At 45.6% G+C, this 20691-nt stretch overlaps 1 protein-coding gene across 1 annotated transcript in view; it reads right to left on the bottom strand.

Moving 5' to 3' along the window:
• Positions 1-17019, bottom strand: part of LOC143029543 (uncharacterized) — a 318829-nt gene extending 301810 nt beyond the window's left edge. Inside the window, exon 1 of the mRNA XM_076192202.1 lies at positions 16970-17019. Coding sequence (XP_076048317.1) covers positions 16970-17004 — 35 coding nt within the window. The 5' untranslated portion in view covers positions 17005-17019. The remainder of the gene's footprint in view (positions 1-16969) is intronic.
• Between the last annotated feature and the right edge of the window lie 3672 nt (positions 17020-20691).

Raw genomic sequence — 20691 nt, 5'->3', positions numbered from 1 at the left:
GAGAGCAGGATGCCTAGTCCCATCACTCCGTCCCGTTTTAACCGGTTTTACGGCCCGAGTGGGAGGACTTGGTGGTAGTATTCTTTCTCCCCCCCCCCCTTACCACAGAGGACAGATTCGAAAATGGAAATACATACTCAAAGAAGTGGTACAGAGCAGTATTAAGAGGGAGGAGGGACAGTCGTAGTACAATAAAGTGGCGTTCAGCAAGAGGGAAATGCCTGTTGAGCAAGGAAGGGAGAGGTCAGGAGATGGAGGTGAGTGGAGAATGGCTGTGTACAAATGATACTGTGATGTAGGGAAGGGAGGGAACGGGTAATGGGGGAAGTAGAGGGTGTAGGTATGAATGATATTTTGACGCAGCCCGAAGGGATCTCCCCGTCTACTCTTTTTTCTGCATGACGGGACGGAGAGGTGGGGTCGCCGATTAGATAAAGCGGCCTTGCTGTGGATGTGCTGTGCCTTGCTGCATTGGCTCTGACCCAGGGCGGTGGTCGGAATATAGGGATGACTCGTCATCCATAAGGAAGTATGATGAGAAGGAGGAATACGTGGTGGATGGGAGTGGAATGGGTGGGAGTGAGTGGACTTTGCTTTTAACTTGGCTACCTCCCCTGCAAGGGGTAAAAAGCCATTGGTATGAATAGAAATAGAAAATAACAATAACAAACAAATTAATAACATCAACAAAATAAAACAATAACTAAACAAATATAAAATATCCAACTGTCTTCGGAAGTCCTTAGCTAAGATTCGCAGGTAACAACTCTTTCATGATCTGATCGTATTTTATGTTAAGCATCTACGTGGAAATGACATACTTCGGGTGACGTTATACAAACGGCGTCAAAATGCGACGCTGGTACGTCCTGGCGTCACTGCATTTCTCTCCAACTGGATACGTATGCATTTATCTTCAGCAAAGTCGATTCCTTCAGTGCAATATCCGACCTTCCTGGCGTCGAGATTTATGCCTGGCTCTAGTTAGATTGATGATTGCGTGAATCATTAATTCCCAACTGACCGCTCTATTGTATATTTCGGGTCCCTCACAATGATCTATTTTTCAGTTACAAGCACCGGGAATCAAAGCAGTTGGACTGTATACATGCATTACGGTCGTCATGAACAATCATTTAGTGCCAAGGTTCTCAACCTATTTTCACACGTACCCCGTACTTATGAATTGCTGTTGTCTAGTCTCCTGGAGATGACTTCAACACTAAATTTAATCTCTTTGCATCCACTAACTGCTAGTGACTTTCGGCTAGCGGCTCCACTTGTGAACCACTGTGCTCCACTAGGGGTCCATGGACCACAGGTTGAGAACCGCTGATTTAGCGGATCATTACTCTCCAACCCTCTCTCTCACTCTTTCTCTGTTTCTCTCTCTCTTTTTCTCAATACTCGTGCATATGTTGTATCCAATTTATTTTTAGTAGCAAATCTTAAATGATGACCCATGTAAAGTGCCCCTTCCTTATCTTGTACCTCCTTAATTCACTTTGCATATTTATCCTTCTGTGCTTGCATGCCCACTGCGATACACGGCTTTACGCGTCTTATAAACATTGATCCCGTGCTTGTTTTACAAGATTAATATATTACAATTCTGGACCCATTTTGAGTTAAAAAAAATAATAGGTGAGGTGCCCATAATAGCTTGTACTCACTTTAGTAAGGCGACACAAAACTGTTCTATGACGTCAGTTCGGTAATGACAGCAAGTAGAGTGCCACCATAAACCAACTACTCAATTTCTTCTTCTCCTTCTTCTTCTTTTTCTTTCTATGTCTATTCCACTTCTGGGCTCCCAACGTGCTCAATGCGAGACTTGTCTTCTAGATTTTATTTATAAGGGCAGACATGCACACATACATGCATGCATGTGAATGAATGACCCTTTCTGTAGGATTCGAATCTTAGGCCGTGCAGAAATTAGACGAGGACATTGCCAGCACGTTTCAGGAGATTTGGTCGTTTTGGAATGTAGTTAACCAGCGCTTCTATCCTTGTGGGGAATTTCGAGCCTCTGCCGTGTGCCGCTTCCGGAGAGCCAGACGTCTTCCGACAGTTTGAATAAACATCTCTTCCTCTGGGCGGTTCATTCAAACTGTCGAGACGAGTCTACAAACTTGTCGGAGGCTCAGCGAGGAGTTCCTTACAAACGCACGCGCGCGCGCACACACACACACACACACACACACACACACACACACACACACACACACACACACACACCGGTGAAAAGTGAGATAAACAGAGGGGGAAGGGGAGAGGGGGTGAGAGGGTGAGAGGGAGAGAGAGAGAGGGAGGAGAGAGAGAGCGAGAGAAAGAGAAAGAGAGAGAGAAGGGGACACAACCGCCAAGGTTGGTGACTCAATATCTAACTGTAATATATTTCTTCAATCGTATATTTCCGTTATCCACTGATTTTTTCTTCTTGAAACCCTTCCTAACAATGAACTACGTTCTCCTGAGAGTGACAAATGAGGGAGACGCCGATGACGTCCATTCCCAAGACGCTTTTCCTTACTTTTGCAGCAGAACGTGTCGAGAGCGCCTTTAGCCCTGGATCTTGACGACCCCGATCCCCCGTCCCTCCAGATGCGATGAGTGGGCCCTTTGCCTCGTCGCTGTCGTCTGCTGCAGCTCCTTCTTCAGGCAGATGCAGAAGCCTCTTCAGCGCCCCCTTAAAAAAAAAAAAAAAAAAAAAAAAAAAAAAGTGCTGCCTGGAAGAGCGGGATCCACCAAAAGGTCAGAGCGTGGAGTCGCTGCACAGATTCGTCCGTCGGCTTTAAAACAAGACCTATCCTCCGCCTTCAACAGGGTAGAGGGCGACTCCGCAGGTGAACAAGTTGTTAGGTAACAGGCACAAATGATCAATACAGTCAGAACCTTCGTATGGTTCCATAAAGGGCAACCCCACAACTGTGTATAATCGCTCCCGGGCTGCTTAAATAAAAAGCACTGGCCGGCTCCACACTTGCCTGGGTGACGGAATATGGCTTCCATAACATCAAAAGTATATTCCATTTTTTTTCTCATCCCGTGAATTCAAATCCATTGTCTGTCACGATTTCTGATGCACATTATACAATTATTGTCCGCTGTTGCCTGTGCTACATTTCCCGGCGGCCTTAGCAATGGAGACACAGGGCTATTACATCAATATAATCCATTCTAACTTTGAGGAAATTCGTCACCGGTGACGAGGTAACGGGGGCAGAGTCTTACGCTAATGTTTGAAAAATAACAGGAGACAAAGAGAAGCCCCAGGGAGCTCAGGGGGAACGAACACTCTGGCTCCACGCGCGAGTACCCCTCCCCCGCCCCGACCGACTCAAAATCCCCAAGGAGGAGGAGGAGGAGGAGGAGGAGGAGGAGGAGGAGGAGGAGGAGGAGGAGGAGGAGGAGGAGGAGGAGGAGGAGGAGGAGGAGGAGGAGGAGGGAGGACACACACACACACACACACACACACACACACACACACACACACACACGCACAAAAAAAAAAAAAAAAAAAAGTGCTCGTCGGCGCACTAAGGCTTCTTACGTAATCAAGGCATACGCCAGCACCTTGTCAGGCTCGCCTTATGCGTTACTGTCGGCAACAGGTGGCCCGCAGCTGACATCCACCCGGTACATGAGGTGCCGACATATGCCGCACACGTAAACAGTACATGGAAACTGACGCCAATTACTCGTCGCAAAGAGTATCATCTTGAGTGCTCCAACACGTCCTTGGTCTCCCAAAGGAGAGGGCGTGATTAGTAGGCTGACGCTCCAATCATCAGCTTTCCTTCGCCGTCGACAAATCATGAACAAAAGAAAAATGTGGGGAGGAGTTTAATTGTTGATTTTATTATTCGACATCCCAGGAAGAAAATCACAAATTCCAACTTACTCGTGTTCAAAAGATGACGACTTCAAACTGCTGAGGAAGCTTACCTGCAAAAGAGAAGAAGTATGTCAATACGAACTGTTGGCAGATGTATTTCCTATTTTAACTAGAATTTCATGAAAATACGACGAAAATAAATACCAGGATTTGAATATTTAACAAAATGTATCACTTATTTACGCATAAATCTGACCCGTACTAATTTACAATAATAATTACAATATATTAACAATGGTAATGATGATGATGATAATGATAATAATAACGGCAGCACTAATAACTGTATTAACAGTAAGAACAACAACAATAATATAGAAATAATAATAATAATAATCGTAAAGATAATGTTGATGAGAATGATTATGTACAGCGGTACAAATTATGACCAGAATAAAAAAAAAAAAAAAATTATAATAATAATAATAATCCAGGAAACAGCAGACACTTAAATTGAGTTTTTTTTTCAATATACCATTGGTAAATAAAATTATACTTTATTATATCATCATCACATTATATAACCTCACGTTTGGCGAAAGTTCTCACGCGTACCAACAGAGTGCACAGCGCACCGACGCTCATCTGGTTCTCACGGCACAGCAGTGAATCGTTAATGATTATGTGACCTTTGTGGACGAGTGACTGACCCCGTCGCTTCCAGCGATACCTCGAGGATTTGCGTCTCCTGTATACGGAAGGCGTCGTCGTGCGGGACCTCTCTGGCAGAGTCGTTCCCGATCCTATCTTCCCGCCTGAGAAATTCAGCAAATTTTTGTTATCCACCCATGATTGCTCGATGAGATTCAGTCGAGGCCTTATGCCCTCTCACCTAAACGCGACTCAAGTGAGTCCGTCTGAGTAGAAACGACTTTGGGTTATATATATTTTTTTTTTTCGAAATCTCCAGATGTCACATCACCTTTGCGTCATATATTGAAAAGCTGAATGACAAACTTAGAATCTATACGAACATTAGAGACATTACTGAATTGTCCTTATGGAAGTCGAGAATACTGTAAGCGAAATGGTCTTCTATTTTTTTTTTCCAAATTCACAACATTTGACGAGAATCTTGAAAGTGTGACGGGGGCTTTAGGTTGGCAGGGTAATTTCTAACGCCGGCCACACACGTGCAGTTTCAACTGACAGTTATAACTGTTCATTTATAACTGTTAGTTGAAATATCTCATTATTACTGAGATACCCACACACGTGCAGTTTCAACTGACAATTATAACTGAACAGTTGTAACTATCAGTTTAAACTGCACGTGTGTGGCCGGCCTAATCGCCATTTCCGGCTTTGTGGGCACGTGGTGCGCTTCCCTGTGTTGACCCGACTCGCAGGGAGGGTTGTGTCTGGGAGACAACCCTCAGTCGAGGAGACGAAGGGGAACGCCCCACAAAACCCACGGTTGGATCAGTTTGACTGATCCATCCTGACAAGATCTTTTTGACATGGATAAAGGGTATACTGATCGATCCTGACAAGATCTTTTTGACATGGATAAAGGGTATACTGATCGATCCTGACAAGATCTTTTTGACATGGATAAGGGGTAGCCTATACTGATCGATCCTGACAAGATCTTTTTGACATGGATAAGGGGTAGCCTATACTGATCGATCCTGACAAGATCTTTTTGACATGGATAAGGGGTATACTGATCGATCCTGACAAGATCTTTCTGACATGGATAAGGGGTATACTGATCGATCCTGACACGATCTTTTTGAGATGGATATATACATGGGATCTTTCACGACGTGTTGGCTGCACGAACTCTATACCACAGCATGTGAGCCGGCGACGCTTACCACTACACCAGCAAGTCGTGTGCGTAGGTTCATCCGTGTAATCTGAAAAAGCAATGCAGCAGTTCGGTTTTACGTCGCTAATCCCCTTGTTGAGAGCCCTTGAGGAGGACGGTGCTCAACGAAAGGATTACGGTTTTGGTGGTTGCGAACCCATGCTCAGAGTGGACGACGCCCACCCTAACGTGCCCAGGATTCAAACTGGCGCGCCCGACCTCCCTGGGCCCCTCCCAGCCACTACACACCACGTCTTACGTGAATACGACCTACAATGACGACCATAAGTACCACGAAGTACCAACACACAAGAACAAATCCTCAGGGAAACCGTGCCAAAATAAATCTAGTCCGTATCAAAGGTGTGACAAGTCATCAAGAGAAACACATCGCTTTACTGTCCAATTAATCTGATCCCGCCAAACGCTGTTGTTGACAAGCTCGACACTTAAGCCCTCTTCTCAAATCCCTGCTGGGGCGGGGGGCGAATGCCTGACGTTCTCTTGGCAGAGATCGAAGACGAGTCCCTCCTCCTTTTCGGTAGTCGGCCCGAGGTTGGCTTTGCCTCCCCCCCCCACCCCCAGTTCCCACACGGAGCAGACTTCACCCTCCGAAGTATTTTTCCTACGTTAACTGATTTGGTTCTGGTTGAAGCCAAACCATTCCATTCTGCTTCGAGGGCCCTTTCCATGACACCGTGGGTTCATAGTCTCCCAGTTTGTTCTGGCAAATGCTAGACTATTCGACTTCACTGAGGGTCGGACACCGATCAGACTGGGGTCTGGATCGATCGGAACCGTGTTCTGACCCGGGCTGGCTGACTCTCAACTGAAGAACTTTTTGAGGCTTTTACCGTACAGTGTTGATTGATTGATTGATTGTGCCACCGGGGTGAAGGACCCCATCTTTCTGATGGACAACCTTAGGTTTGTCACCTTGCTGTAATCTTAAATCTTTCAATTAGTCATAACACGCTCACGAGAAGGCTTATGGAATTGTCAAGCCAATATTACTTTAGTTCTCGACCGATATTTGTAAACATACTGACAGTCTGTGGTCTCCTAAGAGCTCGGAGGTTCTCCTCAAATTTAGTTTCTTTGTTGTGCAACGAGGGACACATAAGACCACGTGAACTAAGGATACATAGACTGTCTCAGTATAAATCCCCCTTCCGCCCAGATATTTTCACATGCACATCCTTCATACTAACAATACCTTACATACCTTGATGACTATAGAACAATTAGGTTTTTAAAATACATATACGCATGAGAACATAACATATAAATAAACACACGAAAGTACGCAGAAAGGCTCACAGGTGGCCCCCTTCCCCAAAGAACACACATACATACATACATACACACACAAACATACTCAAAATCACACGCAAGCATATGTACAGGCACCCACATATATATTTACAGACACATCCATACCTACATGGAGACACAAACACACATACAAAACATGACACATATGCGGCTTCATCCACTTCCCTGGAGATCAAACACTCGAGACGTGAAGTGCGGGTCTGCCAAAGTCCACAGAAGTCCGCGCCGGCAGACAAAGCCCGCCAAAGTCCCGGCATCTCCAGCACAGAATGGCCCGCGTGCTCCGCAGGGGTTGCAAAGGATAAGTGCTCGCCTTCCCTAACGCAAACACAGACTCCGGGGTTCTCAAGCCACGAACCCCTTTCCATTGACCCTTTCCGCGCACCGGGCGCAAGGGGTCTTTCTCTCTTTTGTTCTGGCTGGAGCCACCAGGCTGTTTCATTCACCGTTCCGGCACCGCTTCGAATCAAGACTTGATAGAGTACTGGACTGCCGGTACGGAGGTGCGGCAGTACCTGGTTCGAATCCTGCCCAGGGCCGAAATTATTTCGGTATCGCTGCGCTTCGGGTCGTTACTCCGACTGTCTTGGGCGGGGAGTTGTGTGTGTGTGTATGTGTGTGTGTGTGTGTGTGTGTGTGTGTGTGTGTGTGTGTGTGTGTGTGTGTGTGTGTGTGTGTGTGTACGGTCATAGCATTACCCATAGATCGGTCATACGAGCTCTGAGCTCTCTTCCGGGAGGGAAATAGCTGTCGATCACGATACACACACACACACACACACGCAACCTAAATACCCATAATGCCCGGTCTTACTGCCACTTACAGCAACTGACCATGTTCACATCGTGAACAAAACCATTGTATTCGTCAGTAGAGGTCTCTTCCACCAGTCCAAAGAATCATCCATGACAAACTCACAGGCAGCCTCCCTTCTTGAACAGCGATTATGATCATTTCCTATATTTTGGACAATTAATTTGTTTACTTAGTTCGTTACAATGATAAGTTATTGCGACAAAGACCTTTCAGCCCATAATAATATAGGACGAGAAATCAAAACACATAATTTTGCTTTGGTGTTTATTCGTATGAATTTAAAACTTCAAAGGGTATTATATTCAACTACTTCAACTGGAAGCTTATTCCATTCATTGATGACGTGGTGGGAGGAGAGAGAGAGAGAGAGAGAGAGAGAGAGAGAGAGAGAGAGAGAGAGAGAGAGAGAGAGAGAGAGAGAGAGAGAGAGAGAGAGAGAGAGAGAGAGACAGAGAGAGAGAGAGAGAGAGAGAGAGAGAGAGAGAGAGAGAGAGAGAGAGAGAGACAGAGAGAGAGAGAGAGAGAGGGGGAGGGGGAGGGGGGGAGAATCGACAAAGAACCTGTGCAACAATGAAGTGGGCACCACTGTGCACCTGCGTTAAAAGTCCGAGGACAGTGACCCCCGGGCAAGTCCAGGCGCAATCAATGCGCCACTTGCCGGTGGTGGCGAAAAGAAAAGGGGGCGGGAGGGGGGGGGGTGCAGTCGGTCGGACAGCGATCGCGGCGGCGCCACGCGTTGCGTGTGTCACTTCCGCGTGGCGACTTGCGACTTGCTAGGTAAAACCACCCGCTTGCGCGGGATCGGTTTTTGTAGGAAGGGAAAAATGTCTGGAAGAAAATGGAAAGAGAGCAGTGTATAAAAGAGGGATTTTGTGTTGCGACTGTCTTTTCTTTCTATTTTTCTTCGCAGGACGGCTGGGGGGTTTGGGTAGGTCAAGCGTGGAACGTTATCTTCTGTCAAAATTCTAGGGAAATCGAACACCACCACCCTTCGTATGGAATTTCTGGTATGACTGAATACAACAAAGTTTTTTTTTTGTCACTCCGCGAATTTGTCTTATGGCTTGCCTACACCAATGCCATTTCGCTTCTGGGTGGGCCACAGTGTGGGTGGCCCCACAACGGGCGGGCCACCCACACTGGGTTGGGGGAGGGAGGCGGTTACCACCCTTCACGTGACACGACCTGTCATGAGACAGATGACTGCGGTCCTCCAAGTGACACAGGGATCTGTGGGGACACACGTGACTGGAAATTGAACGCCATGGTGACAAGTTCTAGTCGCATAACGAAGTCAGTCGAGGAAGAAGAGGAAGAGTAGGTGAAGGAGGAGGAGGAGGAGCAGAAGGAGGTGGAGGAGGAGGAGCAGAAGGAGGTGGAGGTGGAGGTTTATGTTTAAGGATCAAGTGGCAGCCGGTGGTATTTCTAGAATAGAAGATGGAATAAAATACTCGAGAGAATCATACTCAAATTAGTTCCGGCTCATACTGGCCACTTGGTCTGCAATGGACCAACCGTAGTACCAAAACAAAATCCCCTTGCGTTGCGTGTGTTCGAAAACTTTTTGGTGGAGCCCCATTCACGGAACAGCTCAAACACGATTATGGACACTGTGGTCCCTTCCTTTCGGTGCCGTACATACTTAGTCTACTTGATTTATCTATCTATTTATCTACTTATTCAATTTTGCTCTAGATAATGCCAGACTACTCTCATTTACTGAAATTAAGGCTAGAACGACCTCGCGATCGGTCTGTGCCCCAACTGGGCACAAAACAGACCTTCAGATGAACAAAAGGGACCATCAACCCTTTTATTTTCATTCTTGACTTTCTTTTCATTCGAAGGGAAACCTCTTCGCTTCGCAATGGTTAAATCCATCTCGGTTAGCCAAACCTATTCACTACGTTTTACGATTTTGTGCATTTTGCCGGCGAGCGACTTTAATCTTTATTTGGCTGAAAGTAACCCTCCCCACCACCGAAGACAATGGAAACAAAACTAAGGACAGAACAGAGGAGAATGGAGAGATCAGATGGGAATAACGATGAGAGACCGAAAGAGAGCAAGTTGGGTGAGAGAGCAGACTAGTGTGAAAGATATTGTGGAAGCAGTAAAAGAGTGAACGCCGCGAGACAGGGAGCGTGGAAGAGAGAGATCAGACAGAAGGTGGAGAGACGAGATTGAGAAGTTTGCAGGAGTGACGTGGCAGAGGATGGCGCGGTCGTGTGAATCATGGAATGCTATAAAGGAGGCCTTTGTTCAGCAGTGGACTCAGGATGGCTGATTTGATTGATTGATTGAGCCCCCCACCCCCCACCCCAACACACACACCCCTCCCTCTCCGTAGTGACGGGTAGCTGTGCGGCCACAAAAATGCCACGACACGAGGAGTGAAAAGAGGGCAGTGTCCAATGGCGCACACGCGCGCGCGCACACACAGGAAGGCCAAGTGGCCTCAACCTTTCAATACGGCAACGCGCAGTACGAACTCCACTGTGTATCACGCCGGAAGATTCTTTACAGCTGAGAAGCGGATCCACGTTTTGAGCCGCGGGGTCTCGACAAACTGGATACCTCACCACCCATCCCCGGTTCGCCCTTCTCTCTCAGCACGTCGTCGTCGTCGTCGCCTCGTCTTTGGTGCTCATCATTCCATGTCTGCGCAGCGGGTCACGGGGGTGAAGACTTTAAGCTGACGCGGTTACTCAAGCGTCACGGAGTAGTTTAATGGGCGATTAAGATGACACCCATGAATGCGAGTACTCCTCAAGACAAGAGGAGTTTGGAGAGAGAACGAGTGACTATGACCTTCTCACGGTACAATGGCGTTCTTTGGAGATTTTGCTCAGGTTAAGGTCTAAAGGCAGAACCTCCCACATTGGGGGCTCAGGTCCCTTCCGGTAGGAAGACACTCTCTGGAGATGTGCGGGTGAACTCGGTACACAATTTTATTCAGCGAAAAGCAAGACCTCACATGCTAAAGAAAGACGGGGCTATGGCCATCTCGATTACACCCTTTACTACCGTGATGCTTTCTAATCATTCTTTTTCTTGCCAATGCAACGCGATTCTGTTCGACCGATTTCAGCAGAACCTCAAACAAATGGAGTTCAGGGTTTGAGGATATCCTCACCTAACCAAAACACTTGAGGGTCCCAGCAAACCGGGAATCCGTCTGGAGAGGGGAGGGGAAGGGAAGGGGGAAGGACCACAAACGTCCTTGTATCTCTCCTCAAGAGCAGGAGAGTACAAAAAAAAAAAAAAAAAAAAAAAACCGCTTGACTTATGGTCGCCTAGCAATCGTCGTGCAGGGGCAATTACTTGCTTGTTTGTTTATTCATTGTTTCCCTTCCTGAATGGACAGAGGTTAATGTACTTAGGGTGAATGGTGACTCTTCATTAGGAGTGACAAAGAAACAAAGACCTAATCGCCGGTGCAAAACGCGCGCTTGGCCCTCAGCCAGCAGTGCTTCGCTTTATTGCAGCTTAGGTCTGAGAGGCTTTCCTGGGCGGATTTTAGTTCTTCGAATAATTCACAGAGACGAAGTGCTCTTCAGTGGTACCAGTCCACAGTCGTCCTTAGTGTGGTGCATCTTGACCCCTTTTCTGGGTTTGAAAGTTTCAGTAACACTGCACGCCGTTACTGTCCCCCGAAGCAAGAGGGTAATAAATGTCGATCAAGAGTGCAGCACGTGATCCAAGACCACGTTGAAGCATTCACACACATACACACGCACAATGCAGAAGGGTCTGACTTGAATTATCTTCACCTTCAACTATGAACCGGTAATCAGGGCGGCCCAGACCAGCCTGTCTGTGAGGTCATCGTGAGATCAATTTTTTTCGTCCCACACACTCCATTTTTGAGTAGCCCCTGATAGCAGAGCGGTTTAACAGTTCGTCTGCCTTAACCGCAGACATGGGCAGGGGGCCACTTGAGGATAGTTCTACTGACAACAGTGAACGAAATTCATTTAGTATGTACACGCACTCTGTACACACACACACCTTGCATGGAAATAGTTGTAGCAATGCTTTCACAACACTACATGAAGCTATCCGATGACGACACGTGTTGCCAAGACTCGCACTGCTGACATTGATTTACTGCTGCACAGATGTAAGCCCGAGCGAAACGTAAAAATTTCAAATTTTGTTGCAAGAGTACGCCACGGGTATATGATTTCAAATACTCCATAATTAATTCCCTGCGCTCACGCCAACGCCGGTTATGCTCATGACTCGCACTGCACAACAACAAAAAAAGTCCTAAGAGGCTGCATGTGCTCGGAGCCGGGGCTAAGCAACAACAGATGGCAGTTCACTTCGGGAAGAAAACCAACGACATGACGTCACGAGGAGGTGTCAGACGGAACACCTGAGGCCAACGGCTGCCGCACTTCCTCATGGCGCCACGTTCCTCTCGAGGTCAACTGACAAGTTCTCTCTCTTTTCTTGGGCCTTGGGGCAACAGTCAGGAACCGTGACTTTTATACGAGGCAGTTCGATCCAGTAGTGATCCGGTTTTCTCGTAATTTCGTTCCGGCCTTTATGGGGGAGTGGGCACCTGTACTATTCCCCCAAAGTTTATATATAAAACAGTCATACGGCCGCATTCAGAGTCAGTACGCCAACCGACCCGATTCGGCGGGTCGTAGCCGTCCACGCTCCCGACAGGTACAAGAGTGATTCATCGGGACTGGTGGCACTAAACTTACATGGTGCTCGTCCTACTGGATCGTGAGTTGGGTTTGTGGCGTATCTGGTCTACTGAAACTCAGCGATTCTCAAAAAAAGAAAAGAAAAAAAAAAGGAGTAAATATATACCCCTATGATGACAAGCATTTTTGTATAGGAGTACCGGGGTAAACGGCTAAATGTATCTAACCGAAGTTGGTAAGGGTTGAGGGACGCGACAGTATCTGCTTCCGTATACAGCGCACTCACCATCCTAACATTTATACGAAGTCTCTCTCTTAAAGTAAGTGTACTGCACGATGGGTCGCTCCAGAAATGACTCTGTAACCGCGCAGCAAGTGAAGAAGAAGGGGCGGGGTTGGGCGTGGTTTCAAGAAAAGAATTGCCTGTGAGTGTCCCTGTACGTTGTCGCCGGCCATTTAGTCCCCTGGGAGAAACCCAACCCTTCCTACAGCGGGTGACACTTTTTTCAGAGGCGCCCTCTCCCTTAGTGACAAGGGGATTAAAGCTTACTTCCCTTAAACCTTTCCGTGACACTTTTCGTTTTCCTCTGGCTACCCGCAGGCTATCTCATCCCTTGGTAACGAAACGGTAATGATAATCCTTTGAGGAAGAGTTGAACAAAGAGAAGTTGGTACCTGGACACTGCGAGTGACCCTGGGGGGAAGTCGGGGTCAAAATCCGCAGCAACTAAAGACACAAAAGGTTTTTTGCAGCTCCAAAGTGTGCTGACAGGTCTACAGAAATTAATAGAGAGGTAGAGCTCACGCCAGGAGACGCTTAGCTGGAACATGGTCGTCACCTCTGCCCTTTGTACTAGGACTTACAAGCTAAGCAGAAGTCACTGACAGCAACTGCAGTAGAAGGCGGGTCAGTTTTCAGCGAAAGACAATCGGAGGCAATCTCGCCAGGAGCCACACGCAAAAAAACTACATGTATGAATTAAAACAAACTACTTTTGTGTTCCAATGCCAGCCCATACCCCAAAAGAAAAGAAACGAAAGAAAGAAAATGTACAATTTTGCTGGAGAGCAAAGCGGCTGCCTTCAGGGCTATCTAGTCTCCGATCACGTCTTTCGGGGTCAAGCGACACGACCGTCCACCCAGTCACGTGCCGGCTCCCCGCACGAACATGAGGCGGCACGCACATTCGCACGCACGTGCAAGAGGATCCCCCGAGGTGCCACTATGCACGTGCTCGGCGCAACGTGAGCTGCGAAACCACGTGCATTCCCTCCTTATTGCACGTGATCTCCATTGTCTCTGGGACATCAAGTTAACTGGGTCAAGGAGATGACCACTGACGTAATGCACGTGGTTTGACCACCGAATTCATTCTGCTCAAGTGTGACGCCGTAGCTCACGCGTTACAAACACATCAAATAAGACCTTCTGGACTGCATCATGATCTAATTATTTTGTTCTGGGCTTGATCTGGCTTAGGGCCGTCACTGTAGCGAGGGAGTTCAAATTCCTTCAATTAGCACCTTCGGATCGGTGACCTGCTTCTATCGGGGCCCTCATTACCTCCTTCCACCATTTTCTTCATTGTTATCATCTCTCGAAAGAAGGCTCTGATCTCGCCCTTCTCCCCGGGACTTTAACAACAAATTTTGGATAGACAGACGCCCTCTGCAGCTACAAGCTTTGAACGCGCGATTCCATCCACTTGAGCAAGTAGGGAGGTGGGGGGGGGAAGGGGCTGTCCGGGGGGGTCCCACCTTCTGCAGCAGGGCTTCTGAACCTGGGGTTCGCGGGACGGTTTCCAAGGGTACTTGGATGACTAGCGAAAGATGACTTAAACATTTAAATCTGCAGAGAGAGAACACTGTTCATTGGTTTTTTATGTTAATGCTTAACTGATAAATAAAGTCATTACGATTTGAATAATTTGATATCCATTGTGATACCATCGTATATTTAATTAGTCTTACTACATTGCTATTCTATATTCTGTGTCAGTTTAACGGGGGTACGGGACTATGGTCTGATGACCATTGGGATACGCAATGAGAAAAAAGGGTTGAGAACCCTTGCTCTACAGTACATATTCCATTCTGAGCGACACCTGACGATTTCATTCAGCTCAAGGAAGGCGGAGAGAAGGTGAGGACAATACGACACGAACTCTCCACGCTGTCAGTGCCTTACCGCGTTCCCGTCCTCTTTCTTATTCTTCGACTGACTAAGTCTCTTGAGGATCTTCGAGTAACTATTTCAACTCGAGGAATACATTCTTTATGGCTAACACTATACGATACTGTTCATCCGAAGGAAAAACCCCTAAGGCACAGCGTAGGGGTTAAAGGCCCGAGATCCGTCACAAAAGCTTCGTAGATTAACCCATATATGACGCGAACGTTCTTCTAAAAGTCATACGGTCCAGCGACACCCACCCGATACGGCGCTCTATCGTCTCGGTTATAAGAACATAAGAATGAAGGAGACTGCAAGAGACCATAGGGCCTACACTAGGCAACTCCGTATCCATCACCACCTGTCATCCCCATCCATAAAGTTGTCTAATCGGGGGTTATCCTAAACGAAGCAGCGTTTTTTTCTTTCTTGTCGCTACACCATTTCATTCAGCCAAAAGAACCTCCCGGGTGATGTAGGATTATTGGACCTCATTAGAAAAAAAAAGGTCCTTGTTCAATATCATTACGTAAAACATTTGTACCGTTATGCCAATGGGCCCAGTGATATTAGAGGTATGACAGGTCCAGCTTTACGGTGTTGTCTCCTTGCAGTACCACTCGACTACCCTGTACTCGTCCGTCAAACTCGTCACCATTGTCAACGGCGGCGGGGTGCTCAACAACCAAACGTTGGAGCAAGCAACCCCTTTCCACACTGGGAGACACATTGCTCTCATCCACCTTGGCTGCCCTCTCCAGGCGACTTCATTCTTTCCCGTGGTTGTCCCTCGGTGGTGACCGTGTGCATTGTTTTCCTTCCCAGGACCTCTTACATTCTGACAAGCTGGTCTGTCAAGACATGCAGCCCAAACGACCAACAAGCCGTCGACGTCATCTGCACCTTCGGGCAGGTCGCCAGAAGTCTATCAAACCACGACTGTTCCCACTGCCAAGGTCACCCTGCGCTTGTCAGTTCCTCCGCCTGTCTGTCTGTCCACCCCTTCAAAGAGCCTGCCAGACCGACTTCTGCCGCTCCATTAAATTTCGTTTTGCACATTTGCAATCGTGTTGCAGCCTTCAGTGTCGATTGCATGGGTGGGAAAATACGTGCAGTCACCAGAAAAAAAATTCTGACCCAGACTACAGTTCTCACAACGCCAATATGACTTCTGTCGAGTACGTGATATATTTTCATATGTAGTATTCAGCTGTGTGAAAAAATTGTCAAATAATTTGAATTTCGTAGAAAAACTCTCGGTGGGTCAAAACTTTTACTCGTGACTGTACATATGCAAATATACAATGCCCTGAACGATGTGTGTGCACGTTTTCTGTAACAAGGGTTGTGCATACGACAAGTTATAGGGTTCTGTGTATGTGCTCTGTATATACGCGTGCTGTCCATTTCCATGTGTTTCTGTGCCAAAATACAATAGAAAAGGAGCAATTTGCATACAACCTCGTGCTCCCAATTCCATTTCCACGCGCAGATGTTGCTGGACACGTGCGCAAAAAATAATGGAAAAAAAGTGATCAAATGCGTGCGCGAAAGAGAAATAATTGGTACACGTGGCTGCACTTACATTTTTCATTCGCCCACACACAACTCTGATGAGGTCCTAATAACCAGAGCGTCTAGTTGGCATTCATTCTTCCTCTTACGTCACACGATCCGACCCGACCCGACCCGACCCAACACACACACATGCACGCACACACACACACACATACCTTTGTATCTCGCAGTGTCTAGTTTGCTCTTAAACTCATGAATGTTTTTGAAACACACACACACACACACACACACACACACACACACAAACACACGCACACACACACACGCACACACACACACAAACACACGCACGCACACACCTACCTTTGTATCTCGCAGTGTCTAGTTTGCTCGTAAACTCATGAATGGTTTTTGAAATAGTGTGCGCAAAAACCATTCATGAGTTTAAGAAGTCACGGGTCTAGTTCCGAGTTCCTGAGTTTATTCCTGACCGGTTTCGCTCTATGCTTCTTCCTCTGAAGAAACCGGTCAGGAATAAACTCATGAACTCGGAACTAGACCCGTGACTTCTTTTTCCACCTTCATCAACTTGTCACAATGTACCAGCATATATATATATACATGTGTGTGTGTGTGTGTGTGTGTGTGTGTGTATAAACAAATAGTAAAAGAAAAATCTCCATTTTTGAATCTCTAATTATATATATTTCATCAATTTCTTTCTTCCCTGTCACTGAAACCGTTCTCACCTGCCAAACGACGAAAAGGTCTGAGCTTCTTGCATCTTACACCAAGGCGGAGACTTTATCATTTACCAATCGTGGCGAAGACTTTATCCACTAATGCTGCTGAATTGTTTGTTTGCAATTTTCAAACATCACTGAAATACCATTTTGTTTCCTTAATACCAACATCTTTGCCAAGATTTTTCACCCCAACAGCTGATGCAGCTCTTGTTCTCGGTCACGTCAAAACGAAGACACTACATACAGTACTGCGGTTTTTTTTCCCTACTCCTCTGGCACGCATGTTGCCTGCTAGCCTCGCGTTGGCACTTGCTGCTTGGCTTTGCCCCCCGGAGACTTTTGTCTCCTCTTCTAGAACTCTGGCGCCAGAATTGGCGTCACAGAGATGAAGTAACCCGGCAACAGCAAGGATTACAAGGAAGAGTGTCAACCAGTAAGAAAGGTGTTTGACCTTCTTTCCCAAAATATTAGGACGAACGCAAATTTCGTGCCTTTGCGTCAAATGGGGACTCCGTCTTGGCTTGCCTTCAGGGACGTGATGCAGTTCCTTTTCATTCCGGCCGCCGTCAGACTACGAGCATTCTGGTCATCTTCACGGCACCTCACTGGTAGCAAAGGGAGGAAAACCTATCACGACTGACCCCTTCAGCTCCTGACGGCGCTTTTCATCTTATCATGATTCAGTCTATCTCGTTCATTTCCCCTCCGTACAGTGTCGGCAGGACGGGAGATAGTGGGAAAGCACAAGTAAATCAGTGTGAAGTCCACGTCTGATTTTTTTTTTGTCTGGGGGTGGGGGGAGGGCAGCCGGTATCATGCAAAAATTTGGCAGCCTCGAAGAACGAACGGAAATTGCTCTCTCGAACACCAAGGCAAATGTTGACAACATGACTGGGTGTGAGGTGACTAGTGAAATCAAGAGTGGGTATGAAAATATAGAACCAAGGTCATGGCCGCGGCGACACCAAACCCACACAACTATATATATATATACTTATATATATATATATATATATTATACACACAACTTATTTACAGCTTGCTTGGAGATTTTTAGAAGCCTGAGTTGGGAAGAGAAAGGTTTGAAAACTAAAGGCGAATATTTGAACCACCTAACATTTCCTGATGAGATTATTCTTACTTCAGAAAGAGCAGAAGACTTGCAAGATATATTGAGTGATCTGAACAAGTCTCAAAGTAGGTTTAAAAATTAACAAGATTAACACCAAAGTAATGTTCAACACGAAAGTTCAAAGTAAAGAAATTATAATCGATGGTGAGTCTTGAAGTTGAAGAGTATAATTATTTAGGTCGGATGATGAAAGAGACTAAAGATCATGATGATGAAATAAAAAGGCGTATTACAATTGGTTGGGAAATGTTTGGTAAATATAACAAAATCCTGAGAGGCTCTCTAACTTTATGTTTGAAACGTAAAGTTTACAATCATTGCATTCAGCCAGCAATAATCTATGGGTGTAAGACTTGGAAACTGACGAGGGCGATGGAGACAAAGCTAAAGAATGCACAGAGCTGAGTGGAGAGATCAACGGAGGGAATAATGTCGAGAGACCGAAAGAGAGCAAGTTGGATGAGGAAGAAGACTGGAGTCAAACATTTTGTGGAAGCGTTAAAAGAGGAAGTGGAATTGGGCAAGCTAATGCGAACGACTGATGAACGATGGAGCAAATGTGTTCCTGAGTGGACGCTGCGATATGGGAAGCGTGCAAGAGCGAGACTATACAGAAGGTGTAGGGATAATATAGAGAAGTTTGCAGGAGTGACTTGGCAGATGTTGGAATGCTACGAAAGAGCCCTTTGTTCAGCAGTGGACTCAGCATGGTAGATCGATTGATTATATATATATATATATATATATATATATATATATATATATATATATATAATATATCGAGAAGTTTGCAGGAGTGACGTGGCAGAGGATGGCACGGTCGTGTGAATCATGGAATGCTATGAAGGCCTTTGTTCAGCAGTGGACTCAGGATGGCTGATTTGATTGATTGATATATATGTATATATATATATATATATATATATATATACATATGTATGTATATATATATTTATTTATATATATATAAGTAGTAGCTTGTCTGTCTGTTCACGAACTCCTCCTAGGGTTTTGGAGATAGACCCCAGTAACCATATATATTCTGATACCCTATCACTTCAGGTACTTGGATAACTATATTTCATTTCCAAAAAAAAAAAAATATGATTTTGGCCAGGGTTAAAGGTTAAAGGGGTATGGTAGGGTAACACGCCACTACTGCCCTTACCACGATTGGCATTTTGTGACAAAATTACTATGATTAAACAAACCATAGGTATGTGTTCATAAATATTACTTATATTTGTGAAATTAATGTTGCCACAAACTATGATAGCCTTTGTAAGGAGAAAGTATGTAAATGTAAAATGACTGTATAATTTTACCAAATGTTTAAATATTGGTTATTTTTATTCTACATTTTCGCGAGCGGTATTTTATTTCAGTTCAAAGATAATAAAAAAGTTTGTTCAATTCTTCTCTTCCGGCCGAATATATTTTATTTCCAAAGGGTGTCTCCCTCCTCAAATTGATTTTTTTCTTACTTTCTTAAATTTTTATTTGTGTTACCTCCTTTGAGATATATTGATACGTGTAACTTTTCTCCACAAATTCTTTCAAAATTAAGATGATCATCATTTGCCCGCAGCAACGCGCGGGTAATTTGGCTAGCATACATGCGAAACTAGTCAGGAATAAACTCAGAATAAGACTCCTGTGTTTCCTACTCCACTTACGTCAACATGTCAGAATGTCTCAACATATATAAATATATATATATATATATATATATATATACATATATATATATGTATGTATATATATATATATGTATAAATACATATACATATATATATATGTGTGTGTGTGTGTGTGTGTGTGTGTGTGTGTGTGTGTAAGTATATACATTCAATGAATATATAAAGACATACACACACATATAATTATATACACGTGTATACACATAAATGTACGCACACACACAATTATGCAATGCACATTGTTGGCTAATGCAGCGCAATCAGCAGGAAACTACGAGAGTGAGCGTGCGAGGCGTGCACTTTATCTAATGTCGGCCAAAGGAGGGAGGGAGGGAGGGCCTACGCAGCCGCTGACTGTCGCTGCGGCGAGGATATTAGTTCCGTCCTCTCATACCCGTAGTTGTAACTGTTGTCACAAGTTGTAAAAACAGTGGGGATAAACCTTCGCACCTCGCGAGAGACAGAAAGTGAGAAAAATAGGGGGAGAGGAAAAGAGAGAGAGAGAAAGAGAGAGAGGGGGAGAGAGAGATAGAGAGTTGACACTTTGAGGAGGTGGATAGGCTTGGGAATCTTAATGATTACAAAAGCTCTGTCGATAGAGATGAGAATCTCTGCAGCTGCAGTCACCCATATCAAACGGGTTTTGTATGAAAGATGAGACAAAGAGCAGCTCGCACACACAGTCGCAGTACCCACTGCTACAAGTTACGTCCCTGATGGCGAACAGGGATTTTTTCCATAGATATATAGGTTACCGTCTTAACGACGGCGTGGACTTTTTCCATAGATATATGGTTTACCGTCATAAAGACGGCGTGGACCATAGGGTACCCTATACATTTATATATGAATCCACCGAACAGACTAAATAAAGTGGCACCAAAGAAACATCT

This window comes from Oratosquilla oratoria, chromosome 11 (genome assembly GCF_046742065.1).
Source record: "Oratosquilla oratoria isolate Oo_2021 chromosome 11, ASM4674206v1, whole genome shotgun sequence".
Lineage (NCBI taxonomy): Eukaryota > Metazoa > Arthropoda > Malacostraca > Stomatopoda > Squillidae > Oratosquilla > Oratosquilla oratoria.
Note: the sequence above shows the minus strand (reverse complement) of the source record. Positions and strands in the feature narration are given on the sequence as shown.